Genomic DNA, 26,357 nt, shown 5'->3' on the forward strand with positions numbered 1-26,357 from the left:
CTTTAAGGGAGAGCTTTAGGAACAGCGAAAAGGAGATGTCCTTTGCCCCAGGACCATGTTTGTTTTGAAATAACTGCAAGACAAAGATGCTTTAAAAAAAAGAAAAGAAAAAACCCATGTAGAGAAGGTCTGATTTCAGAACACTGTTACTTCAACAGAGTGAATTCTAGAAGAAGACCTCCAGGTAAAAATGTCATTGGAAATCAGCTCCCCTGGAGGGTCTGTTCTCAAACAGAGCTGATGGGAGGTGAACCAGTTACCACTTTGCAGGAGGGCAATGCAACAACAGGTATGGAAGTTTTTAAAACTCCATTTTGGGGCGTGTAGTCTAAAGAAATCAAACTGTGAAGATTCTGGCACAAACATGCCCAGCTCAGCACTGTTTCTCAAATAGGGACAATTCCACTGTCCAGTGATACGTGAATTGGTTAAGGGACATGTGCATAATGGGACTGAATAGCAACGGGCCATTGAAAATGTCCCAACGGTTCAGTGTTTCTACATTCTGTTTAAAACATGTTGTTACAGGGGTGCCTGGGTGGCTGGTCGGTTAAGCGGCCGACTTCGGCTCAGGTCATGATCTCGCAGTCCTTGGGTTTGAGCCCCGCGTCGGGCTCTGTGCTGACAGCTCAGAGCCTGGAGCCTGTTTCAGATTCTGTGTCTCCCTCTCTCTGACCCTCCCCCATTCATGCTCTGTCTCTCTCTGTCTCAAAAATAAATAAACGTTAAAAAATAAATAAATAAATAAATAAATAAACGTTAAAAAAAAAATTTAAAAAATAAATAAAACATGTCGTTACAGGTGCGCCCGGCTCTCTCAGCTGGAGGAGCGTACAACTCTTGATCATGGAATTTTGAGTTCGAGCTCCACCTTAGGTGTAGATTACATACATACATGCATACATACATACATACATACGTACAACATGCTGTTGCATACATAAGTAACCAAGAGGGACTCCTGGCTGGCTCAGTTGGTAGAGCAGGCGACTCTTGATCTCAGGGTCATGAGTTCAAGCCCCACGGTGGACATGGAGCCTGCAAAAGGAAGGAAGGAAGGGAGAACTGAAAGCAAATATCCCAAATATTGGCACCTTAATGGTCTGCCTACAGAACATTATCTCCAGAACTCGTACAAAGCATAGGGCATAGTAAACGCTCAACATGCTGGAAACAAAATGCATACGTGAGCGAACAAATTTCAACATATTTTTGACCTAATGAACAGGAGTTTTCTTTGAAGAATGGTAGTGTGGTATTTCCTTCTTTAGAGTTTCAGGTTCCGAATTTTCCGGAGGAACCTCCTCCTCTCCTAAGTTAAGGCTATCACAGAAGAAGGCTACACTTAGGCCACTCATCAGGCGGCACGAAGATGGCGGCCGGCCGGCCCCGCGCCCCGCCCCCGAACCGAGCGCGCTCGAATTGAGCCGAGCGCTCCCGAGCGTCTCCCGAGCATCCCCGAAGCCGGCAGGAAGCTCGGGAGGCGCGCGGGCAGGAGCGACCCCGCCCCGGAGCCTGGGAGCGGTGCGCCCGCGCGGGGGGGGTGGGGAGGGGAGACCGGATGTGAGTGGAGCGGCCATTTCCTGTTTCTCCGCAGTTTTCCCCAGCTTTGGGTGGTGGCCGCTGCTGGGCTCCGGGTTCCCGTTGGCGGAGGGCGAGGCGGCGTGGACAGCGGCCCCGGCACTCCGCGCCCCGCCGCCCGCAGCCGCGCGCCCGCCCGCCCGCCGCGCCCCGAGTGCGCCGCTTCTCGCCTCAGCGCCCGGCCGCCGCCGCGGCCCAGCGAGCGGCCCAGATGCAGGCCATCAAGTGTGTGGTGGTGGGAGACGGGTGAGTGCGCGGGCCGGGGCCGGGCGGGCTCGCCCGGGGTCGGAGCCGGCCTCTCTGCCGCGCGTGGCGTGGGTCGCGGGCCGCCACTCACTACCCCCGGGACCGGACGGCACGGGCCTGGTTCCGGCTCCCCCCCCCTTTTTTTTTTTTTTTTTTTTTTGGTGGGGGAGGGGGTCGCCGACCCGCGGCCGGAGGGAAAAGTGAACTCCACCCTCCCGCCTTCTGTCGGGCCCGCCGTTCTCCGGGTGGGACCCCCCAGCCGCGCCGCCACCCTCCCTCGTCCGCCTGGACACCGGTGGGCTTGGAGTTGCCTTTCTCAGAAAACGACCCTTTCTGGGCTTTTACATCAACCTCTCGAGCCCGGTTGAGAGCTTCCGTGTGTCCCGGCGGTCAAGTCGATAATACCGGACGAATGTTTGCCTGGGCGGGTTTGGTGGCCCTAAACTGATTTACCACGGGCTATCTTCCGCTTGCACTTGGCCACTTGTTAAGATTTTTTTTTTTTTTTTAGGTAATTATTTTTGCTCTTAACGTGGAGAAACTTCTGAGATTCTAGCTGCGAGGAGTCGGGTGTGATTAAGACTGTTCTTTTCTCTGAACGTGGTGTGGTCATAAAAAAAAAAAAAAAATTGGCTTTCGCTTCTTGCATTAGGTATGGGATGTAGCAGAACAGGCTCCCTGAGCGGAGCTGCCCTGTGACTCAAGGCATTTCTTTTCATCACTGTCTGTGGTGGTTACAGGCCCTAGAGGAAGACAAGACTTGGCTTATGCAGTTTTTTTTTTTTTCCTCCCATAGAAACAAGAATCTCAGTGTAATCCGAGCAAAATTGTGTGTCTCAGCAGGGCTAGAGTAGTTGAGTGTTAACAAGGAAGCTCCAAGAATTACTACCAGTTTCATGAAATTCAGAAGGCAGTGGGTGCATTTTTCAAGTTTTGTAAAGTCTAAGGAAGCGTTCTGGCATCGCTCTATCTTTTGATTAATATTCCCCAAATCAGTCATTAGGACTGATGTGGCTTTTATGCCTCTCCAGTTGTGAATTGGCTTTGTTTAGATTGTTGCAAATTAGACATTCGAAATTGTTTCCACAGCTAATTCAGATGTGGGTACAGTTGAACTGATTTTTAAAAGATGCCCATCTGGGATTTGTCAGAGTCAACATGCGAAACATTAACACTTCATGGTTCTATGTATATAGCCAACAATTACACCTCCCACCTATTTGGGAATATGTATGGTACCTTTTTTTTTTTTTTTTTTTTAAACCCTTCAGAAGAAAGTTTTATTTTCATCAGGGTGGGGGGGAATGTTCAGTTACTTAATAGGGAAGTCAGTAAACTGTTTAAGTGAAGTTTAAATTTAAACGTTTATCAAGTTGTCTTAACGCTTTAAGTGAATTTCTCTTAACAATTACAAATGTCGGGACGTCTGGGTGGCTCAGTTGGTTGAGCGTCCAACTTCAGCTCAGGTCATGATCTCGTGGTTCATGAGTTCAAGCCCCTCGTCAGGCTCTGTGCTGACAGCTCAGAGCCTGGATCTTGCTTCAGATTCTGTCCCTCTCTCTGCCCCTCCCCCTGCTCATGTTCTGTCTCTCAAAAATGAATAAACGTTAAAAAAAATACCAGAAAATATTAAAAATTAAAAATGTTCAATCAGTAATGCTTAGAATATGAAATAATGCTAGTTTTTAAAAACGCCAAATTGCTGATAATTCAATAACCCTGGTAATATCCTATGTAATATCCTTAATTGAAAATTTCTGGAACTAAAACAAGCACAGCAGATATATTTAACGCCTACAGATTATGGACCTCTGCTGTTTGTATTGGCTTGTTTATCTAGTCGCATACTTGTTGAACGCCTACTGTGGGATCTGGATCCTTCCTTCAAGTCTCTACCCCGCTGCTTAGGGGGAAACCCTGGGCATATCAGTCATCCCCCACAAGACAGGTGCCTCAAGTTGAATTCGTGAGGATTAAACCAGATCCTGGATACGAAGTGCCTCCCAGGTGTCTGCCCTGTGTGGAGTACGTGCTGTTTCTCTTACTCCGAGGCACTGAGGGACTCTGTGAGGGGAGTGGTAGGCATAAGACAGTTCTTGGCTTGGCTTAAAGTTTTCAGTTAGTTTTTTTCGTATTTGACATTGATGTAGACTGGGGGGCTAAGAATCCTGTTAGAAGTGGATTAAAAAAATGTAAGGTATTTATTTATTTTTAAAGATTTATTCATTTAGGTAATCTCTACACCCAGTGTGGAGCTCGAACTCACGACCCCATGATCAAGAGTCGCATGCTCTGCCAACTGAGCCAGCCATGTGCTCCCTCTATTACTTTAAGGGACGGCATATAGCAAACGTTACTTCAGTGAAAAATTTAGACACATAATTTTCCATACCAAAAATATTTTCTGCTTTTACCCAAACAAAACATCAGCCTGATGATATGGTTGGAATGTTCTTTCAAAAGTTGTTAAAGCTGTAAATGTAGGTCTACATTTTGTGGGGCAGAGAACTCCATGGTGGGGAATCTGAGGCAATTAAGGGCAGTTTAAGCAGTAAAGGCAAATTGAAATTGCACAAATTGCAAGCTTCCTTATTTAAAAAAATATTCTTGGGAACTACAGTTAGAAGCTATGTCATAATCCTATTATAACTAGGATCAATTAGCCTATATTCTTCTTATGGATTATTTTCTATATAGCAATTCAGTTGGCATTGAGTACAAAATGTGAGTTGAAATTTTGACACTTTTTATGCTATTAATCCTTCTCTTGGTCCTAATTCTGTTAGTCCTTCTTGAACACGGGGTCTGTCATTCTTATTTGATGGACATGTGACCCCAAGATTCTCTCAGTTTTACTTAGGTAAGACAGCATCTCACATTCAGATATTGCTAAGCCATTCAAAAAAATTTTTAATGTTTTTAAATTTTATTTTGAGAGAGAGAATCCCAATCAGGCTCTGCACTGTTAGCACAGAGGCTGATGTGGGGCTTGAACCCACGAACCATGAGATCATGACCTGAGTTAAATCAAGAGTTGGGAGGCTTAACTGACTGAGTCCCCCAGGTGTCTCTCCCTAAACCATTTTTTTAAATGTTTATTTTATTTATTTTGAGAGAGAAGGCATGAGTGAGCAGGGGAGGGACAGAGAGAGAGAGGGAGAGAGGATCCTAAGAGGCTCTACACTATCCAGAGCCTGACATGGGGCTCAAACTCATGAACCGAGAGATCACCACCTGAGCCAAAATCAAGATTTGGATGCCACCCAGGCACCCCTAAACCATTTTTAATAGTGTTGTTTTGGCTTTGGTTGACCAGGAGGCTGCGAGTGAATGAAGCCCCTCTTAGTTCACTCCAGATTGGGCTAGTAGTCTCTCCAGCCCAGTGTCTAATTTAGGCATTGCTGTCCAAGAATGTTTTTAGTTGAGCATAAAAAATACCTTCCATGATGATGTCATCTTTTTAGGAATGCACCAGTTCCTCTCTACTTGTTTCCATTGAACAATCACTGATGGTCCGATCCATGAATTTAAGTGCTTTGTGAATTGTCTGTGTGTTTTGCCTTCAGCATGGAGTTCCATATGTTTGTGTTTGACCTGTTGTAAAGGTGTTTGAATTCTGCACTGGCTTCTAAGTTTAGATTTGTTTAAAATAATTCTTTTTTTTAATATTTATTTATTTTTGAGAGAGTGTGAGCAGGGGAGGGGCAGAGAGGGAGGGCTACACAGAATCCAAAGCAGGTTCCAGGCTCTGAGCTGTCAGCACAGAGCTTGATGTGGGGCTAGAACTCATGATCTGTGAGATCATGACCTGAGCCACCCAGGCGCCCCTAAGTTTAGATTTGTTGTTTGACTCCGATCTTGGTGGTTAAAATTATACTATGCCTTTTTTTTTTTTTCTTAACTTTCAAATGATAATCCCAGTAAAAGTTTGGGGTTGGATTCATTAGAGGAGTATCAGGAATCCATTTTTAGAGAACTTAAAGCCACTTTTTATGATGTTCTTTCTTTTGCATTAATCATCTAATGTATTAGTGCCTCCTACTTTTTCACCTCTGTATCACCAGGTAGTTCTTGTAATTTTTAGTCTTCCTAAAAAGGAGATGTTTTATCAGGAATCCTGCTCCCGGGGCAATTACCGCATGTCATCAGAGGAATATTTTTCCTTCCACATCTAAATATGAAAAACTTCAGAGATACAGGAAAGTTGAAAGAATTGTGTAGTGAACACCTGCCACTTAGATTTTGTAATCAATATTTTGCTATATTGATATTGACCTATCTTCCCATTATCAGGGCATATTTTAAGAGGATTTGATTTTGAAGAAGAATGAGGCTGATATGCAGTTAGATAAAAAGTCTTTTTTGAACTTTTTTGTATCTTCCGCAGATCCAGATAATAACTATTCTAGGGTTAGGTTTGGTGTTTCTAGAAGGGGAGGGGTTCCTCTGTAGCTTAAAGGCTACTTCAGAATTGGACTCTCTTAGGGGTAGCATCTTCAGCATTGAGGGTTCTAGAAGCTACACAGTTTTTGAATTTTTTGAAGCCTCCAATGGTGATAATGGCTGGTTTTCCTAAGTTGGTTGTGATGTCCCTGTTAGTGACAATATCAAAATTTCACATTAGGTTTTGTGTTTTTGTGCGCTAAACTACTCTATTCATGTATTTCCTGAATTTAGTCTTTGCATGGTTATGCATTTACTGAAGGCCTACAATTGGAGCGTTTCCAAACCCCATTTCACAGGGTAAATTGAGGACTTTCATTCAGGGTCTTTCATTGATGCAACAAATATGAATATATATTTAATACTTTCACATTCCACTATGTTCTGTTAATATATCGTTAAGAACTAGGTACCTTTTTAAATTTTTATTGTTTTTTAAAGTTTATTAGAAAGTGTGTGCAAGTGGTGGGAGTTGCGGGAAGGGTTGGGGGGGAGACCATCCCAACCATCAGGCCCCATGCTGTGGGCGCAGAGCCTGATGCGGGGCTTGCACTCCTGAGCATGAGATCATGACCTGAGCTGAATTCCGCCGCTTAACTGAGCCACCCAGGTGCCCCAGGATCTAGGTACTTTTAGACGGTAATACAGGCTCCTTATTTTCTCATTGAAGAAATCTGATCTTTGAGTCCTAAGATCAGGGTATCTTTTTTTTTTTTTTTTTTAAACGTTTATTGATTTTTGAGAGAGTGCGAGTGGGGGAGGAGCAGGGAGAGAGGGATATAGGATCCGAAGCGGGGCTCTGCACTGACAGCAGCAAGCCTGATGTGGGAGAACTCATGAACCATGAAATCATGAGCTGAGTCAAACTCAGAGACACTCAGCCTATTGAGCCACCCAATAGGTAGGCGCCCCTACCCTCCAAATTTTAAACGTTTCCTTGAAGTTCTCCTAATGGGAAAATGAAGAACATAATAGGAACATGAGTTACTGGCTTTAATCTTTGTAATTTCTACTAGAGCAGGAGAGGCACAGATAGGCTTAAAAAAATGTTACTCACATGAACTTTCTTTCAGTAGATTCATGTTCATTTTCTACAGTTGTGGCAGCTTTCAAGGATTAAAAAGAGGTTGAACTCAGTGGTAGCATATATAAAAGTGGAAATTCCAAACCGGATAGTAACTTTCAGAGGTTCTTGGCCGCATCAGTCAAGGTTGTGACCAAATGCAGCTTCCATTTGTCATGTGGGAGCTGTGTTGACTTTGGCCTCTAGAGTTTATTTGTGGAGTGTTTTTAAAAGGAGTGGACAGATAACACTAATGGGAGGTAAATCACCATTATTTTTTTCTTTTTATCTGTTTTTTTAAAACTAAGTAAATATTTAAATCAGCGTTTGGACATGTACTTAATTAAGTCGGAATTTTATAATTTAATAATTTCTTACAGATTAGTTTATAGCTGTAATGGTTGGTAATAAAATTTCAGCCTATCAGGGTATGCCAATACCTTGAATTCCTTTGCAGTTAAACCTTTCAAAAGATGATGCCTCGGCTAAAGGTGAAGTTTCAGGAAAAGAGATCTTAGAGCTTTTGGTTTATTATTATTATTATTATTATTATTATCATTATTAAAAACTGGTTGAGTTTTGGGGCGCCCGATGGCACCATCCGTTAGGCATCCACCTCTTTTTAAAAAAAAAATTTTTTTTAACGTTTATTTATTTTTGAGACAGAGAGAGACAGAGCATGAACAGGGGAGGGTCAGAGAGGGAGACACAGAATCCAAAACAGGCTCCAGGCTCTGAGCTGTCAGCACAGAGCCTGACGTGGGGCTCGAACTCACGGACCGTGAGATCATGACCTGAGCCGAAGTTGGACGCTTAACCAACTGAGCCACCCAGGCGCCCCAAGATCTTAGAGCTTTTGAAACAGAGTGGGTCATATTTATAGTAATGGCTTTGTTCCTATACACATGGAAGAGATTTGAAACAGTACTGTTAAAGGAAGTACTACCATGACGTTTTATCATAACCGTTAAAACCTTTATAGCCTCTTATCCTTGATATTAAGAGGCAGTAACTATTACATTTTTACACATTTGTAATTTTGAAAAGAGGCTCAGCAATGATGGCCTTAGACTCCATTCTCTTCCTCAGCTACCACATCCAGCCCATGGCTGGGCCATCTTGTTCTGCCGCACGCCTAGGAAGCTCTAGAAATGGCCCACTTCTTTTTACCCTGAATCTCCCTCGTTGGTTCAAACCACTCTCGTTTTTCTGTCTCCAGTCCCAGCTTCCTTCCTCAGTCCTCCATTCCACACTGCAGTTGGAGGCTGCTTCTGAAAATGCAAATTTAATGGTTTCTTGGCAACTAAAAACTTTCTGGGACTTCCCGAGTAGGATCAAGTCCCATGTCCTTAACAAGAAGAGATGACAGCCTCCTCAGAGTTTCCTTTGCTGCTTCCCCCTTAGTTCTTGGTTCTTCAGTTGTGCTGGGCTTCTGGGCCTCCCCATCAATGCTGCTGTTTTTGCCTAGAATGTTCCTCCTGTCATGTCCCCATTCCTCCTAGGTTTCAGCGTACATTGCGACCTCTATCAGCTCCAAGACTAGGTTAGATCCCTTTGCTGTACATTTCCAGAGCATCTTAAAAATTTTTTCTTTTAATGTTTATGTTTGAGAGAGAGACAGAGTACGAGCAGGGGAGGGGCAGAGAAAGAGGGCGACACAGAATCCAAAGCAAGCTCCAGGCTCTGAGCTGTTAGCACAAAACCCGACGTGGGGCTTGAGCTCACGAGCTGTGAGATCATGATCTGAGCTGAAGTCGGATGCTGAACCAACTGAGCCACCCAGGGCCCCAAAAAGAAACCCTTTTTTTTTTTTTTTTTTTAAAGTAGGCTCTACACCCAACGTGGGGCTCAAACTCAGGACCCTGAGATCAAGAGCTAGAGGCTTTAGGGACTGAGCCAGCCAGGCACCCCCCAGACCATCTTTAGTAACACTTGTCACACCTATAATTTTATGTAATGACTGCACTCTTCATTTTTTCTTCCAGTTTTTTAAAAATGTTTACTTATTTTTGAGAGAGAGCGTGGGGGTGGGGGAACAAAGAAAGAGGGAGACATAGAATCTGAAGCAGGCTCCAGTCTCAGAGCCGTCAACACAGAGCCTGACACAGGGGTTGAACTCACAAACCGTGAGATCATGACCTGAGCTGAAGTTGGATGCTTAACCGACTGAGCCACCCAGACGCCCCTATTTCTTTTTTTTTAAGTTTTATTTATTTATTTTGAGAGAGAGTGTGAGTGGGGCAGAGAGAGGGAGAGGGAGAATCCCAATCAGGCTCTGTGCTGTCAATGTAGGGCTTGGTCCCTCGAACCGTGAGATCTTGACCTGAGCCAAGATCAATAGTCTCATGCTTAACAGACCGAGCCACCCAGGTGCCCCATGCACTCTTCATTTTTTTACTTTAATAACTGCACAAATGGGGCACCTGGGTGGCTCAGTCTGTTGGGCATCTGACCTCGACTCAGGTCATGATCTTGCATCCGTGAGTTCTAGCCCTGTGTCAGGCTCTGTGCTGTCAGCTCAGAGCCTGGGGAGCCTGCTTCAGTTTCTGGGTCTCCCTCTCTCTCTGTCCCTCCTCCGCTCACACTCTGTCTCACTCTCTCTCAAAAAATGAACAAACATTAAAAAAAAATAACTGCACAAATTCCATGAAGTTTCGTTCCTTGGAATATCTTCAGTACCTGGTATACTTCCTTGCATAGCACATACTTTGTTGGTATAGATTGAAATAGAATTCATGCTTTCAGTAGTTTTGTGATGGAGTTGGTAGTTTTGCATCCATTTTATAGTTGAAAAAACTGAGGCATAAGGGAGTTGAAACTTACAAAAAAGTCCAGCCTAGTAAGTGATACAGAGGTGGTCCCGGGTCTCAAATCTAGGCTAATGACTATGCATCTCCACCTCCTGCTTATATAGGTTTGACATTGTAAGCTTTTCACAAAATGTATGGTCAATGAGTCATTTTTGTTGAGAAAGCCTTTAGGAGTTGGGAGCTACTTCCTGATGATGTAATGTAATGTTTGAGTCTGTGAGGTCTTCAGGGTGGGGGAGTTCTAATTTTTAAGCCCTTAATAATGTTATGAGTAAAACAAGTATTGGCAAACCGGATGGGCCTGTAATCTGTCTTTGCAGAGAGGTTTTTGCCTTAAGCTAAGAGTGCTAAGAAAATAGAAAAGCACTTAACTTCTTTATAGTGAATCCTAATTCATAGTAGTTGCGATTGGACAACAAATTCTTACAGCTCAGAGCTTCATTGTGTGAGGAGAGCATTTATATCGCTTCTCAGCCTTCTGGCTAAGATCAAGGGTAGTAAGGAGAGCATTTAGTGAAAACTTAGGCCGGGGACCCAGGCTCTCAGAAGCCCCTGAAGTCACCCTGAGAATGTCACATTTGGAACTCATTTTTTGGCTAAGGGCACAGTGAGCTTAATTTGTAGGTGATACATTCTCATGAAAATTTCAAGTGGTTGGAAGACTCCAAGCCACCAGTCTGACCTCTGCCCCGTGGTACACTGTATCCCCCACTAGTGGTGCGGGAGGGCCTTCTGTCTCTGGAGAATTTCTACACGATTCTTTTTTACTTTCTCCTCTTTGCAGCTTTGCGAAGTTTATGCCAGCGTCCCTGAGCCGTTAGTTAATATGTCTGGAATATATTGTGTTAGCCGCTCTAAAGGCTTATGGTGATGTGTGAGGATGGGGGTTGCGGAGTGGCAAATGAATACAGATGAGTTAAAGTGAGTTCTGTATGGCTCTTTGTGGCTCACAGTTCTGTGTGCGGTGGTTAGTGACTAAGCACTCTGTTAAGAGAACAGTCCTTACTGGTGCCAGAGGGAAGGCTTTAAAAGGTGGTGGGTTTGAGCTACCACTCTGAGGCTGCAAAATGTATTACTTAGCAGCCAAGTGGAAGTTGCAGAGGAAGGCTGTGTTTGCATATTAGGATGCATCAAAGTGATTTGAGGATAGAACTGAAGATGCTCAGATGAGAGACTCCTACACATAGTCGCAGAAGAGACTTTCCATTTTAAACTATCGTTCCTCTTCAACCTGTGCTTAATTAACAGCTGGTTCTGTGAATGCTAATTCCTAAGCAGAGCAGGAAGAAGGCTCCTTTTTGAGAAATTCGAGTTTGTTTACTTTAAATTTCAGGATAGAAAATGTGTAGGCTTCAGTAGAAGGTTACAGAAACTGTTTAATGCTAAGTACTTGGTGTATACTTCTTGATTTTTTCCTGTAAGTTTAACAGAATAATGAAAGAATTACATGCATGTTGACTAAGCAACTTATGTCGTTTTTCTCTTTCCTTAGAGCCGTAGGTAAAACGTGCCTACTGATCAGTTACACAACCAATGCGTTTCCTGGAGAATATATCCCCACTGTGTAAGTATCTGGAGTTAAATAAGCAATTTACTTGTGATGTGTTTTTTTAATTCTTTTGACCTTTGTTTTGCTGTAAAGGCATTCTTAATTCTTACGTGAACAGATCTGATTAGTTTTCCACTTAAACGTGAACATTGACCAAAGTCTGATTAATAAGAGAATCGGGCTTTTAAAAAATACTTAATCTGATGTAAAGTTTCTGCGTTGTGATGAAACACACAGCTTTCCTAATTGGTTTTTAGACATTCAGGAAACAAAGTTAACAAACCGAAGTGTGAAGACTGGATACAGTAAGAGTTTCATATAAATTTGGCACTTGAGCATCTGTGTGTGAAGGAGCAAGGAGCCAGAACATGAAATAGTCTGTTCTATTGTGATTGGCCTTTTCTGGCAAGTGATCCCAGTGGTTCCATGTCAATGTTGAGTTATCAGGCTGTGGAACGGAAACAGGGTGGTGCTGGGGGCGGTTACCGGAGGACGGAATTGGCCACCGAGCTCTTTATTCCCTTTCCGCAGCAGAATTGGGTGGAGATGGAAGTGTTTTTCCGATGATAGGATTACTAGGGAGCCCCGTGTAGCACGTCACCCTGCTCTGTCCTCACAGCTGCCATCCTAGTAGAGGAAGCACCTCAAGTCCCACCCATGCTGACCTTGTCGAGCACAACATGTGCGCTGCAGTGTTGCCCAAAGTTTTGCAGAAGTGGGATCATACTGTCCGTGTTGTTCTGGTTTTATGGTGGGGACTTTCCTTTTCTACACATGTAGGTAGAACTAAATCATGATCACTGTAGGTGACTTTGAACTACTGTAGCTGATACAGTACACTGGTCATGGGTTTGTTTGGGTTTTTTTTGCCGTGTTGAACATCATTGCACGCGTCTTTGTGCACACGTGATAGATGATGACAAGTGGAGGTGTGCCAAATCCAGAGGGAATGGATATTTCGATTTCTGATAGGGTAACTACCCATGTGCTGCCCAAAGGCTGTACTTGGACCAGCTGGGACTGAAGCCGGCTCCTCTGGTTGGACTGTGGGTGACAGGAGTTGAAAAAGTTACTTTCTCATTTGCATTTCTGATCCCCGGTGGGGTTGAAATCCCTCAAATGTTCACCGGCCATTTGTAGTCTCGTGTGGATGGACTGTTGAAATCCTTTGCTTATTTTTTTTTTTTGAGATTTTTTTCTTACTGATGGAACTTCTGTGTACAAGAAATATCAATTCCTCTGTCTCTCCTTTGTCCTCTGTCTTTTTGAACTTCATTATGAGGTCTTCTGCCGTAAAGAAGTTTGACTTTTTTTTGTCTTAAAATTTTTTTTTAGTATTTATTTTCGAGAACAAGCATGAGCAGGGGAGGGGCAGAGAGAGCGGGAGGGACAGAGGATCCGAAGCAGGCTCCGCACTGGTAGCACAGAGCCCGATGCAGGACTTGAACCCGTGAACTGTGAGATCATGACCTGAACCAAAGTCGGACGCTCAACGGACTAAGCCCCCCCAGGCGCCCTAAGAAGTTTGATGTGTTTATGTAAATATGCCACTCTACCTGCATGGAGTTTTATGTCCTGCTTAGGAAGACCATTCCTACTTCAGTGATGCAAAAGTATGTTTTCTAGATTTTTGTGGCTAACGCTTTAATCTTTAATTCATTTAGAATTTATTTTTTGGTACAGTAGGCGGGCACGTGATTCTTTTTCCCAGATAAAAAAAAGTCATGATCTTGTTCATTTGAATAACCTGTCCTTTTCTCACAGAAGCGGAATTAGGATACCCCAGACCTTGTCTTCATGGGAGCTAGTGTGGTCGTTACGTTCGTTAAGCCACATCGGAGCCTTACTCAGACTTCGGCTTTGCCGTCGCAGTTTAGGAAGTCCCTGAGTTTCAGTGTCGAGAGTGTGTGAAGGTGGCTTCCGAAATTGTATCTTACAGGCTGCTGTATTGGGTCCTGTTTGGTACTTGCGCTGGTTTGAATGGCAATGCCAGGTTTTCTTTTTAATGAAGTACTTGGTGGTACTTGTGGTTTGCTTTGGTTTTGTGGAAGTCCACCTTACTTTCTGCCTGTCAGCCAGGCTTTCCTGGGCCTCTGCTTATCGTTAAGTAATCACTGGGGTGACTTGGTATGCATGTAACCCAGTACACTCACTCTGAAACGGTCCACGACAGCCTCTCACATCAGGTTCATTTCGTGTTCCCTTCGCGCTTGGGTCGCAGGCCTGGCTGGATGACCACGACCTGACTAATTGTTGCCCTGACTCAGTGCGGTGGCCGTGCCGCGCCACCTTGCTGAAGATGAGCCACATGTGGATGTGAAAAATCTCAGCAAGTGGGATTTGAAAGAGAGGGACTGATTTTATACTCTGTTTCTCTGGGGCAGAAGAATCTTAATGTCCTGTTGAAGAGGCAGAGGTTCCTGTTGCTGCCACTGCTTTGTTTCGGGTACATTGAGGAGCTTGTCCTTTGTTTCTTGGGCGAGTTTCTCCAGGTGTTGGTTTGTTTCCCTTACATTCGTCCCAGTTTCCCTCCAACATTAGCTCCGCCTGCTGGCCCGGCAGCCCCCAGACCGCACCTGGCCTTGGTGCATCTCCTCTGGGGCCCTCCCTGGGACAGTCACTCGAGTCCCTGATCTGTGCCCAATGCTCCATGGCTAAAGACTAACCGTTTTTACTCCATTCTGCAGCTTTGACAACTACTCTGCCAATGTTATGGTGGATGGAAAACCGGTGAATCTGGGCTTATGGGATACAGCTGGACAAGAAGATTATGACAGATTACGTCCCTTATCCTATCCGCAAACAGTAAGGATCGTGACTGATTTTTAATGTGTCCTTTAGAATATGATTTCTGAATATGAAATTGCACATCACCTGTGGGTTTGCTTGCACAGTTGGCCCGTGAACAACACATTTGAACTCCACATGTCTGCTTAGATAAGGCCTGTTGGTACATTTCAGTGAGTATGTTTCTTCCTCCAGATCTGAGGGAAATTTTTTCCCTGGCTTACTTTAGTGTAAGAGCGCAGTACCTAATGCACTTAACATACGACTGTTGATGTTACTGGTAAGGCTTCCAGTCAGTAGCAGGCCATTAAATTTGGGGGAACTTTTGATTGCATGGGGGGGGGTCAGCACCCCTCACGCTCCCCCCCCCCCCATGTTGTTCAGGGGTCTGCTGTATTGCCATTTTTGGGGCATCCTGAGTAGCAGCAAGCTCATGTTAGTTCAGTAGCGTGTGTCCCCTACATGGGAACCCAGAGTTGGCTTGTTCTCATTTCTCTGGTCTTACCTGGTATAGAATATGGTGCTGTGCAGTTTACATGCTTCCATTGTTGCAATTTGTTTATTTATTTATGTATGTATTTATTAGAATTTTTTTAATGTTTATTTTTTGAGAGCTAGAGTGTGAGCAGGGGAGGGGCAGAGAGAGAGGGAGACACAGAATCCCAAGCAGGCTCCAGGCTCTGAGCTGTCAGCAACAGAGCCTGATGCGGGGCTTGAACTCGTGAACCATGAGATCATGACCTGAGCCAAAGTCAGACTCTTAACCGACTGAGCCACCCAGGTGCCCCCCCCCTCTTTTTAAATATTTATTTTGAGAGTGAGAGTGTGTACAGGGGAGGGGCAGAGAGAATTCCAAGCAGGGTCTGCTCTCTCAGCGCAGAGCCCAGCGAGGGGCTCGACCTCCTGAACTGGGAGATCATGACCTGAGCCAAAATCAAGAGTCGGATGCTTAACTGACTGAACCACCCAGGTGCCCTGTTAGGATTAAGGTTTTTGAAAATCAAGTTAGTGACTTGTCTTTTGGGTTTAATATTATTTTTCTTTCTTTTTATTTTTTTAATTTTATTTGGACTCCATGCTCATGAATCTGAGATCGAGAGCCATACGTTCCACCGACTGACCCAGCCAGATGCTCTTTAATATTATTTTTCTATGTTACTCATGCTCCTTTTTCTATGGCTTTATTATTATCATTTGTTTTAATGTTTATTTTTGCGAGCGTGGGTGGGGGGCGGCAGATGCAAGGGCAGAGAGAGAAGGGAGACCAAGGATTTGAAGCAGGTTCTGTGCTGACAGAGCCACATGCAGGGCTCGAACTCACGAACCATGAGATCATGGTCTGAGCCGAAGTCAGACGCTTAACCATCTGAGCCACCTTTGGCTTTAGCACTTACATCTTCTCAGTGTAGAGTCAGGTTTCGGTTTTGTAGAATTATGTCCACAGTGTCCAGTCAGAAAAACTTCTAGATTGTTTTGCTTCCATTTCAGACGATTAAATGATCCGTGTACCAAAAGCTAATGAGAGTTGGTGGAAATATGCTTAGAGGCCACTTTTCTTTAAATTAGGAATTGTCTTATTTGCATCGTGTGCTTCTCTCATTACACATTTGTTCTTCGTCTTGAAAGTATTTGAAAATAACTCTGGAGACTCAAGTGGCTAACCAGCCAAAGGAATACGCACTAGCACAGACTCCTTAGGTTTCCACCCTGCGCCCTTGCTTCCCAGCTCTGTGACCCTGGCAGATTTCCCCAGGGCTCTCGTCGTCACCTGTCTCGTCATAGGATGAGACGAGCAGTACGTATAAAGCTACCGGAAGGGTCCGGGTACGTCACAGACACTCCAGTGTTGCTGTGGTGAAGACGCACATCTGGAGAGCTCTTCACATCCCAGCTGGCTGGGCCCGAATGACTAGAAGCTGCTGTGCGTGCTCTCAGCAAGCCCGGATGACCAGAGGGGTCAGGGTCAAGGAGACACCCTGGAGAAGGCAGGTGTCAACCCTTGGATGGACCTGACCGTCACCGTCTTGGGGGCGTAGTGTGGGTGAACATAACCGTAGTTCTAGTCTTCCCAAATCTTGTGTTTTTAAATTTAACTTCCTGTTTTTAGTAATGATAGTTTTTTATACTTTTGAGTACAGTTTTAGAATGCAACAGTCATTGTCTTCTGTATTTATTTTCTCCTGGAGGAATTGCCAAATCCAGTTGCTTTGAGCTGTAGATTTTTGCTGATTGTCCTTCAGTTGAATTGTAACCAGAACTATAAAATGGGAGGTTTGAATGAGTGATTGCTCAGTTAACCTCCAGCTAAAAATTAACTGATTAAGGTTTGAAAATCAGTTCATAATCACCAAATGGTTTGAGTTCTTCAACATGTTTAGGAAACTCTTCTGTCCCCAATGGGTGCTTGATAATTCCAGATTTTAAATGGATTTGCTAACCTATTGACAGAGTAGGAGTCTTTAACCCACTGGATCCATCTGGAAGGGTGGGGTGTCACTTCTGAGAAGTGAGAGCCACCTCCTGTGACTCACGGGTCCGGGCAGGGTGTGGCCTTTCTCTCTGAGGGAGTGGCTCACAGTAAGTCAAAGGTGACTTGGCAAGGCCCCTGCTCTGTATGCCAGAACACACGCAGGTAAAGTGACAGATTGAATCAAGCCGCAGGGTGTTGTCCTTCTGGGGCAGGACTTAAACTTTCTGTGTCCCTTCTGTGTAAGGTGCTCTTTTCCTGCCAGACACTTGAACAGCTAAGGGGGTGAGGCACGACTCTAGCCCTCAGATGGCTCACACGTGCTGTGTGACACATCACGCGCCAGCAGACGGGTGTCCTGGGCACTTCGAACAGAGAGGAGAGCGGCTGTGTAGCAGTTAAAGATGCGCCCGCTGGCCTCCTGCGGATGAGGACGTTTCATTGGCTCCCGGGGGGGCGGCCCCAAATGCGGAGATTGGTTGCCTGGAAGGTCTCCTTCCTTTGGGCCACACTGTCCCCGCAGGGGGAGCAGGCCCGGTGGCTGCCGGCTGGCACCTTGGCAGCGGGGGTGCCTCTGGACTTTGTACTGACTGGAACGTGGTCTCTGGTTGTTGGCTCTACAAGACCTGTTTATGTGGCTTGTCCGTGACCGTGCTCAGACCTCCCCTGAAGGGCCGGTAGACGATTTTGTATCCACATGTCACCCTTAGGGCTTGGTGACTCCCCAAAATAGATGTCATGTTTCCTGTGGGCATTTAATGCTGCTGTCCCCTGTTGGGCAGCTTGGGTGGCGAAGTTAGGTCTGTTTGAGGGCATTCGTTTCTGCGTTCTCCAGAAGATGGCAAGCAGGTAGTCCTGTTCAGTAGAGATTGCCCTTGAAAGTTTCATTTTCCTAAATTAAGTAATCCTTAGGGCTTTCCTGTCCTTTAATAAGTCTTAATCTTTATATTCTCTTTTTAAAAACGTGCCGTAATAGGGGCTCATGATGGTTTGGTGGGATAAATGTTGGGCTCTTGATCTCAGCTCAGGCCTTGATCTCATGGTTGGGAGTTTGAGCCCTGCATTTGAAGTAGGCCCGACGTGGAGCCCGCTCTCCTGCACGTTCTGTGTGTGTGTCTTGAGTTGACTTGTCACCGTGGCAGCGTGACCCGTGTAGTGCTCGGGCCCAGCGTCGTGCGTCGTGTCCAGCCAGCTGCATTTGCCTTTTTGTCCAGGACGTGGTGTGAGTGGGAACCTGTGTGCCTCGCTGGGGTGACGAGGCCTGAGCTCCGTGTGGGTCCGGAGAGGCCTGCGCTGCCCGAGGTGCCGGGCCTCTTGTGTCCGGGCCTGCGGGGACCTGCGGGGTGTGTGCACTCAGCTCGGGAGTGCCGGGTGGTGGCGCGGAGGCAAGGAGAATGGCTGTGTTTGGCTTGGCCGTTTGGATTTTCGCCTGGCTTTTTCTGCTTTGTTCAGGTGGCCGCCTCTACCTGTGTCCTCCGGCCACAGGTCACTAAGAACACACCTGTGGCTTGAACAAAGTCGGGTTTGTTCCTGTGCCCCAAACGAGACCTGCACCTCGGGGACTGCGGGGTGTGTGATTTGGGTGAGGGCTTGCTCTGGATTGGGTGCCGGCAGGAAGCAGGGTAGTCCTGGGGCCAAATCTGTGACTGGTGCAGACACCGTCACACAGTCTCGTTGGCTGCGAGAGGGGGGCGTTCGGGGTTTCTGTAGTTTGCACGGTGACCTTGTGTTTGTGGTTAGACAAGATTGTTAAGTGGTCTTCTATTCGTTTCTTTACTTTTGGTCTCGTGTCAGCATGGTTGCGTGGTCTGACGTGGGCGCTCTGGGAGATGGTCACATTCGGTGGGAACCCGCCGTAGCCTGGCTCCTGGGGTTCGGGGCTGTCCTGCTCTTTCTCCTGAGCAGCTTCCCGTGGATGCCACACACACAGCATCTTTGCTCTGTCCTGTTTGCGCCCTGGTCCTTTGCCCGGTTCCTAGAATGTCTGTAGGAAGAACTATTCCAGGCCTGGAAGTAAAAGCCGGGCGGAAGGCCTTAAGAAGAGAAGGAAATGAGAGGGAGAGACAGAGTGCGCACGTGCACGAGCAGCGCTAGGGTGTTTGGAGTTGGGAGATCCCAGCCACCCCCGAGTCCCCTCCCGTTCTGCCAGGAACCTCTCTGTGGTGCCCTCCGCATGCCTGGTGGCGGCGGTGGACCTGGCCAGTGAGGGAGCGGTGTTTGCGACCCGGAGCAGTTGCTGAAGGCCTGGCGGGAGCCTGTATGGTCGGGAGTCGGCTGCCGGTGTGAGGACAGCGTCCGGGCCAGAGGGAAGGGGAGCCCGTGGCCTGGGGAGGCCCGGGCAGAATAAAGAGGCTCCAGGACACACTGGGAGGAAGGCTGGGCCAGTCCTGCTGCAGGCGGCCCTGCCATGGAGCTCCGGCCTCCGGGCACCCCCGTGGACATTGAGACACCTGCCAAGGTCGAGCAGCAGGAGTCTGTGCGGGTGTCTGGTTGGGAGGCCAGGGCTGCAGTGAATCCCTCCTGGAAGAGCGAAGTGTCAGAAGGACTAGACGTTTTATGATTTCCATGTTATTGTTTTAGAAGAATTACCACGTTATTCTTTATACCTTTTTAAAGCCTTATTTAGGCTGGGGGAAGAAGAAGAAGGGAACGGGCAGATGGTGGAATGTTAATGTAGGATGGAAAAGCATGTTTTTTGATCAAAAAATATGTTTTAAAAATTGAAAAAGGTAGAACAGATGTGGTTGGAGGATATTTTGGAGCTGCGTTTCTGTGGCCAATCCCCAGGGGTCCCTGTGTCACCATAAAGAGTCGGGAGCACAAATCTTCAAAAGTAGCCCATAGATGAAAGTGGCAACTTTAATCTCAGAATCGTGGGTCAGAGAAGCTGGAGAGAGAGGAAATTAAAATAATTCTCTTGTTCATCTGTTAAAAGACGTGTGGGGTTCTGTGTTGCTTGAAGAGCAAGTCTTTCTTTCGATTTTTGCTGCAACAGGGGCGAATTGAAAGCCCTGTGGTGGCCGCTGGAGATGCCATCCCCTCTGGGTGGCCGTCCCGTCCAGAGCTGCTGGGGGGGGGGGGGGGCAGCGGCGCAGTTCAAGGTCTCAGTGCATTGACACCGTTCACTCAGGTCCTCTAGCTCCCTGAGTTCGATCCGCACTTGCAGAATTTGGGGGGAGAGTGAGCGCCAGCCTTGTCACCGTCACAGCGCAGACCCAGCAGTGCTTCTTGGGGCCTTTTCCTCCCAGAGGCCCGGTCCTACGGACAGGTGTGCCTCCCGTTGGTGGCTGCTGCCACTGGACCCGTGTCTCAGAACATGGACAGAGATCTTTGACCCGTGTGTCTCTTGCTAATGGACGCACGGACACGCCTTTGCTAAGGAGGAACGCACGCTTTCTGCACGTTTCCTGAGTGGACAGAGCCCGTGCGCTTCCTCGGGCGGGCGGGCATTTGTGTCATCAGGCACGGTGGCGCTGCTGCCGGAACAACAGGAACCTTCTGTGTGCTCCTGTGGGTAGCGCCCCCCCCCCCCCGCCAGAGTGTGCCTGACCTCTGTCTTCATCATGGCCTTCACAGGTGTGATGGAGTTTCGCCTGACCTCTGTCTTCATCATGGCCTTCACAGGTGTGATGGAGTTTCGGTGGGGTTTGGCGTCACAGATGCTAGACAGTCCTCTGCTTTTGGATCCTTTGGGAGGGTTGAGACAGAATTCTGATGAAGAAGAAATAATGGATTGTGTTGACTTTTACTTTCCTCAGTTTTTACTAAACTCAAACACAGTTCTCATGCATTACTAGGTTGGAGAAACGTATGGTAAGGATATAACCTCCAGGGGCAAAGACAAGCCGATTGCCGTATGTAAAACTTTCAGTCGACTTCAGTTTCAAGCTTTATCTGTTCTCTCGTTTCACTTAGTTCCCCAGGATTTCCTCTCGAGCCCCACGTTCCTTGAGTGCTTTGTATTCACTTCACTCGAGGTTGGGTTTTGCTTGATGAAATGTGCTTTCAGTGGAGCGAGACAGTTTACCTACTAGCTCGAATTAAAGCGGTTTGTGAACTGCTTGCTTCCCTCCTCCCGCGTGGAAGGAGGGACCTTCGTGAGGGGCCTCCCAGGCCGTCGAGGTTCCACGTGACGCCCACCCACCGTGGAGCGGGACTGAGCATGGCTGCGGGCGCCTCCTCCTCCGCTTTGGTGTCCCCTGGTGTCTCTGGTGTCCGGGGCGCGGCTCTGCGGCTGAGCTAACCTCCCCCTGCTTCCAAATGATGTAACCCAGTGCCGACCTGCCGCGGTGATTCTCCGACGAGCCTGTGCATGCGCTAGCGTTGGTTAAATGTCATTTATAAAAAGCTGTTGTGTGGGATGTTTCTTTCCCTTTCCAGGTACAAGGGATCAGCCGGATGATTGAAAGTGCTAGCTTGGGAATTGTGTTAGCTTGGGAGATACATTTCACAAAGTAGCAGAATTGCCTTTCTCTAGGAAAGGGATTTATAAACCTAGCATTTTAGAAACTCTTAGGCATTTTTAATACAGCTAAATATTTAAGTTTGACTCTTGACACAATAGAGTGGGGCGGAGGTTTTACGTTTAGTCGGAAATGCTTCCAGGTATTTATTCTGCACGGACTTTTCCTCTGAATCTTTATTTCGGCTACGACTGCCCAGCGTCGAGTCCTCCAGAGCTCTGCTCGGGGCTGAGAACCGACAGCCGGACCCCACTCTGTGCCGGGGACCCCGGTGGCAGTTCTTAAAGCAGTTTAATTGCAACCCAGCGGTCAACTGAAAGTGTACTTAATGTGCACCCGGGGAGCTTAATGAAAAGCATACCGTTTGTACATGTTTTTTAAAATCGACTCTGCTTTTGAAAAACAGACCACGTTTTACAGAAATGAGTGGCACCTTGACCCTGGTTTGGTCCCTGTATATAAATAAGAGCATTAAAGTTGCCAGTGGGAGTTGGGAGTGTGAAGGAAGAAGCCTCCTGGGGGTCTGATTGGAGGCCTCTTCAGCCTCTAGGAAACGCTAGCACATTCTAGTAAATCCTCTCCCCTCTTCTCATAAGTAGCTGGCTGCTTCATGTGCTGGTTCTGGTCTGGGAGCTTCAGACAGAACTGAAGGGTTGTAACCAGGGAGTGAGCTTTAGACACGGACTGCTGGTGCATAACATGCACTTCGTCTCGTGAATCGTCCCCACAGCGTTTACGAAGCAAAGCGCGCTCGTCACCGTGAGATCATTTCTAAATGCCTCTCTTTCCTCTTTATAGGATGTATTCTTAATTTGCTTTTCTCTTGTGAGTCCTGCGTCATTTGAAAATGTTCGAGCAAAGGTAAGCGGGGATGTTTTAGACCAATGTTTTGTTACATAGTGTCATCTTTGGGAGGTAAAACTACCATTTAGTGATAGAAGTTTTAATGATTTTGTAATTCTACTTTAGGTAGATCAATTTTTGAAATCATTGACTTTATTATGTAGAATTCTAAAGTTCAAGGTCTGATTCAGAAACGCTGCGTCCCTTGTTAAAATAACACTTTCGAGTCCGTCTGATGGAGTCATCTGCTAAAACAGCGGCCATGACTTTCCACTCCTGCGTCTTTCACACACTTCCAGTGAAAAGTGCCATGCGCGGGATGTTCTGTTGTGATCAGGGATGTGTCCAGTGAGAGTAGTGGTGGCAGGGCTGAGACCTCAGTCCACGTAATTCATGCTCACTGTTGAATATATGTAGGTAGGATTCTCAGAGTTCATGTAAGAGCTTGACCCATTTTACCAAAAGATAGTTTTTTGGGGAAGGAAGACTTTCCCTTCCTACCCCCCCCCCCCCACAAGTAGAGCCTGTTCTGTTGGGTCTTTAGTCTTGGAATCCTGGTTTGCTGATCAAACACCCACAGGTAGGCAGGCCTGTGGTTCTTGAAAGTATTGGCGGTGGGGTGGTTCCTGCCAAGAGCGCTGAGGGACTAAGGTGGGGTGGTGGGGTCAGTTGGGCACCCAGATGGGTATCGTTTAGGCAAAGAAAGTTCATGAGGGAGGGGAACGTGTCATGACTTTGTTCTCTCTTGCATCTAGTGGTACCCTGAAGTGCGACACCACTGTCCCAACACCCCCATCATCTTAGTGGGAACTAAACTTGACCTCAGGGACGACAAAGACACGATTGAGAAACTGAAGGAGAAAAAGCTGACTCCCATCACCTACCCGCAGGGTTTGGCCATGGCAAAGGAGATCGGTAGGAAATCCTTGCATTTTCACGTCTGCTTTCTTTGCACGGGATTTATTTTCTTGACAGACTGGACTCCAGTCTGGGGAAGTAGAGAGCGTGTTTTCCGACTCGGGGTCGTGATGACGCTCACCAGGTGGGTGCAGGGTCGGGGCTGCTCCGCTGGGCCACACGTGCCGGCAGGTGGCGGGGCCCGGGGAGCTGCTTCTTCGTCCTTGTCCGGGTGAGAAGAGCGGGGCTGAAAGAGGCTGTCTCCCGGCAGGTGCTGTAAAATACCTGGAGTGCTCGGCGCTCACGCAGCGAGGCCTCAAGACAGTGTTTGATGAAGCTATTCGAGCGGTTCTCTGCCCCCCTCCCGTCAAGAAGAGGAAGAGAAAATGCCTGCTGTTGTAAATGTCCGGGCCCCTCTCCTGCCCTGCCCCCCTCAGAACCTTTGTACGCTTTGCTCAAAAATGGTGGAGCCTTCGCACTCAATGCCAAGTTTTTGTTACAGATTAGTTTTTCCATAAAACCATTTTGAACCAATCAGTAATTTTTAGGTTTTGTTTGTTTAAAGTGTAAGACTTCAAACTTTCACATTATATTAAAATTTAGCCCTAAAATGGCAAGCTTTTTTAAAGCCTTATTTTTCAGAAGCCCCTATTCTTGCTCAGATTAAGAGTTGCCAAAATACCTTGTGAACTAAATTGCATTGTTGTGCTGAGAACACTAAGCACTAAACCGTTTAAGACCTTTGTCTTCAGAAGAGACCGCAGCCAGCCTCTCAAGTTCGGACGCACAGACCCCTGCTGGCTGGTCTCTGCCGGGAGAGCCCCCAGCCTCCTTCCGGAGACTGGCCGCCTGGAGCAGCCCGGCCGCCCCCAGCACCGAGCTGTGTGTCCTCCTGGAACGAGCGTAATGACTCGGCTCTCTGATCAATCTTTTTGATTTTGTAGTGAGATTTTTTTTTTTTTAAAGTAGTGTATTCGCTTTTGCTGAGATTTGGAACCGCCCTCTGGCTCCCGCCCCTGTGATGAAAGGGTCCGCTGTGGCCGTGGGCACCTGGGGCGGGTGTGCGGGCCACGGGACGCGATCAGAGGACGAAGACAGTATTCTGACAAAACACTACACTGTGCACGTCATTACTAAACTGAAAGTGTCACGGGTAAAATCTTAAAAGGTTAATTTCTGTCAGATGCAGTAAATGATGAAAGGTCGGTATCATCACTAAGTGTTTTAAGCTTTTTTTCTTAGACTCCATCCCTCCTGAGATCGGGCATTTAATTCATCTTTGAACTGGTCGTTCCCATAGTTGCTGACTTAGTGCTTTTCTTATAGAACCCCTTCTTAATGAGCAATATGCCTCCTCGTATTATAAAATCTTTCTGATAATGCATTAGACCTTTTTTTTTGTAGATTAGTGAAAGTGCATTCCTGTTTCCTTGTTACTTTATTCAGAGCTAATAAGTGCTTTCCTTAGTTTTCTAGTAACTAGGTGTAAAAATCATGTGTTGCAGCTTTACAGTTTTTGAAATATTTTAGATATTCCTAAACTATGAACTTTCGTAACATCACTGTCTTGCCAGATCACCAGTACTGTACCTTGACTAATGCTGACCCTTCTCCTCGCCGCCTTCCCCCGGACACACGCTTCCTGTCGCTCTGCCTAATCAACCACGTTCCTTTGGGTCTGTGAGGTTCTGTAAGCCCGTGCTCGTGCTAACCAAGTTCTGTACAACTTACCCGCTGGCAAGAATACAAGGTTGGACCTTTCAACCACTAGAACAAAGTTTTTTAAATTGACCGTTGCAGACTTGTGGAGTGTTTTTACATTGATCTTTTGCTAATGCAATTAGCAGTTATGTTTTGCATGTGTGACTTAATAAATCCTTGAATCATATGACTGTAATACTTGAATTCTTGAGAGCTCGAACAGCCTCCTGGGGTGTGTGTTCGTTTGCCTCACCTGAAAATCCTAGGCGCTTGGAAACACATTTCCAGTGCAGGTTTTCATGCTGGGGGACGGGGAGGGGCCCCTCCAGGGGAGAAGCTGAAGAGTCAGCAGGGACCGGTGGGGAGTCAGGCTGGGTTTGGGACCTTCGGATGCGGGTGGGACGTCCACACGGGTGCCCGAGCAACTGGGGCCAGAGCTCTGGGCTGAAGCTGGTGGCTGTTGGGAGCCCGAAAAGGGGGGGAAGGAGGCCGATTATGACTTTAAGCCTGAAACTGTACTTCAATGAACAGGTCATGTCAGAATCCCATCTTCTAAATCCTTTATATCATTCTGAAGATTGCTTTATTTTTGAGTATTTTTTAAAGATGTTTTTAAAAGGCAGTTTCGGGGCGCCTGGGTGGCGCAGTCGGTTAAGCGTCCGACTTCAGCCAGGTCACGATCTCGCGGTCCGTGAGTTCGAGCCCCGCGTCAGGCTCTGGGCTGATGGCTCGGAGCCTGGAGCCTGTTTCCGATTCTGTGTCTCCCTCTCTCTCTGCCCCTCCCCCGTTCATGCTCTGTCTCTCTCTGTCCCAAAAATAAATAAAAAACGTTGAAAAAAAAAATTTTTAAAAGGCAGTTTCAAGACCATGTAGTTCTGACAGTTTGCTACAAAAACCGCTGTCTCCCATCACACCCTCCCCCAAGGCAACCAGTTTGATTTCTTTTAACCTTTGTTAGTTATCTCCATATGGCTAAGTGATGTAGCTTTTTACCGCCCAGTTTTTATCACCAGTTGCTTAGCAAAGAGAGATGCGTAGGGCCGGGTGTGGGGGAGAACACGGAGCCCCCACGCGGTTCCCAGCTCCCTCCCCACCCCAAATCTCCCCGTGTTCACCCATCCAGACCGCCAGCTCTCTGGACCAGTCCCGCTGGGTGTCTGGTGGAGGCTTCGTCAGAGAGGCGTGTGTGCCTGATGCGACCGCCGGCTCTTTGCTTCACCCTCCGGCCCCTCTCCCCTCCGTGGGGGTCTGGCGAAGTCACAGGACCTTGGTGCTGGCAACTGCAGTTTTCAGATTCAGCCGTTACCACTGGTCCCAGTGGTCCTCCCGGGAGCCCCGGCTCTTTCCCAGTGGCACCCCGCCCCCGGCATACCTTTCCTTCCCGATCCTGGTTGGTGTTCGCTATTTAGCATCCGTGTTACTGTGCAGATGCGCCTGGCTGAGCCACTGAGGAGCAGGACTGTGCTGCACAACTACTCGTTTCTTTGAGGATAATTAAGACTATTTG

At 47.0% G+C, this 26,357-nt stretch overlaps 2 protein-coding genes across 3 annotated transcripts in view; one reads left to right on the top strand and one right to left on the bottom strand.

Moving 5' to 3' along the window:
• The first annotated feature begins 1,576 nt into the window (after nucleotides 1-1,576).
• RAC1 (Rac family small GTPase 1) lies at nucleotides 1,577-24,749 on the top strand. 2 transcript variants are annotated; one of them, XM_049638937.1, is made up of 7 exons: nucleotides 1,577-1,827; nucleotides 11,636-11,707; nucleotides 14,380-14,497; nucleotides 20,744-20,800; nucleotides 22,208-22,270; nucleotides 23,008-23,167; nucleotides 23,421-24,749. In XM_049638937.1, the coding sequence occupies exons 1-7, from the start codon at nucleotides 1,793-1,795 to the stop codon at nucleotides 23,549-23,551; spliced, it is 636 nt and encodes a 211-aa protein (XP_049494894.1). In that variant the 5' UTR covers nucleotides 1,577-1,792; the 3' UTR covers nucleotides 23,552-24,749. The 2 variants fall into 2 exon arrangements, with proteins under 2 accessions (XP_049494894.1, XP_049494895.1); XM_049638938.1 differs by lacking the exon at nucleotides 20,744-20,800 and having other exon boundaries at nucleotides 1,581-1,827.
• Nucleotides 24,357-26,357, bottom strand: part of DAGLB (diacylglycerol lipase beta) — a 38,891-nt gene continuing 36,890 nt past the window's right edge. Inside the window, exon 16 of the mRNA XM_049638930.1 lies at nucleotides 24,357-25,307. Coding sequence (XP_049494887.1) covers nucleotides 25,217-25,307 — 91 coding nt within the window. The 3' untranslated portion in view covers nucleotides 24,357-25,216. The remainder of the gene's footprint in view (nucleotides 25,308-26,357) is intronic.

Source organism: Panthera uncia, chromosome E3, assembly GCF_023721935.1.
Source record: "Panthera uncia isolate 11264 chromosome E3, Puncia_PCG_1.0, whole genome shotgun sequence".
Classification (NCBI taxonomy): domain Eukaryota; kingdom Metazoa; phylum Chordata; class Mammalia; order Carnivora; family Felidae; genus Panthera; species Panthera uncia.

Coding starts and splice junctions, on each gene's coding strand:
- RAC1 (XM_049638937.1), top strand. CDS start 1,793: ATGCAGGCCATCAAGTGTGTGGTGGTGGGAGACGG. Junction 1,828..11,635: donor TGTGTGGTGGTGGGAGACGG/GTGAGTGCGCGG, acceptor CTCTTTCCTTAG/AGCCGTAGGTAAAACGTGCC. Junction 23,168..23,420: donor GGCCATGGCAAAGGAGATCG/GTAGGAAATCCT, acceptor GTCTCCCGGCAG/GTGCTGTAAAATACCTGGAG.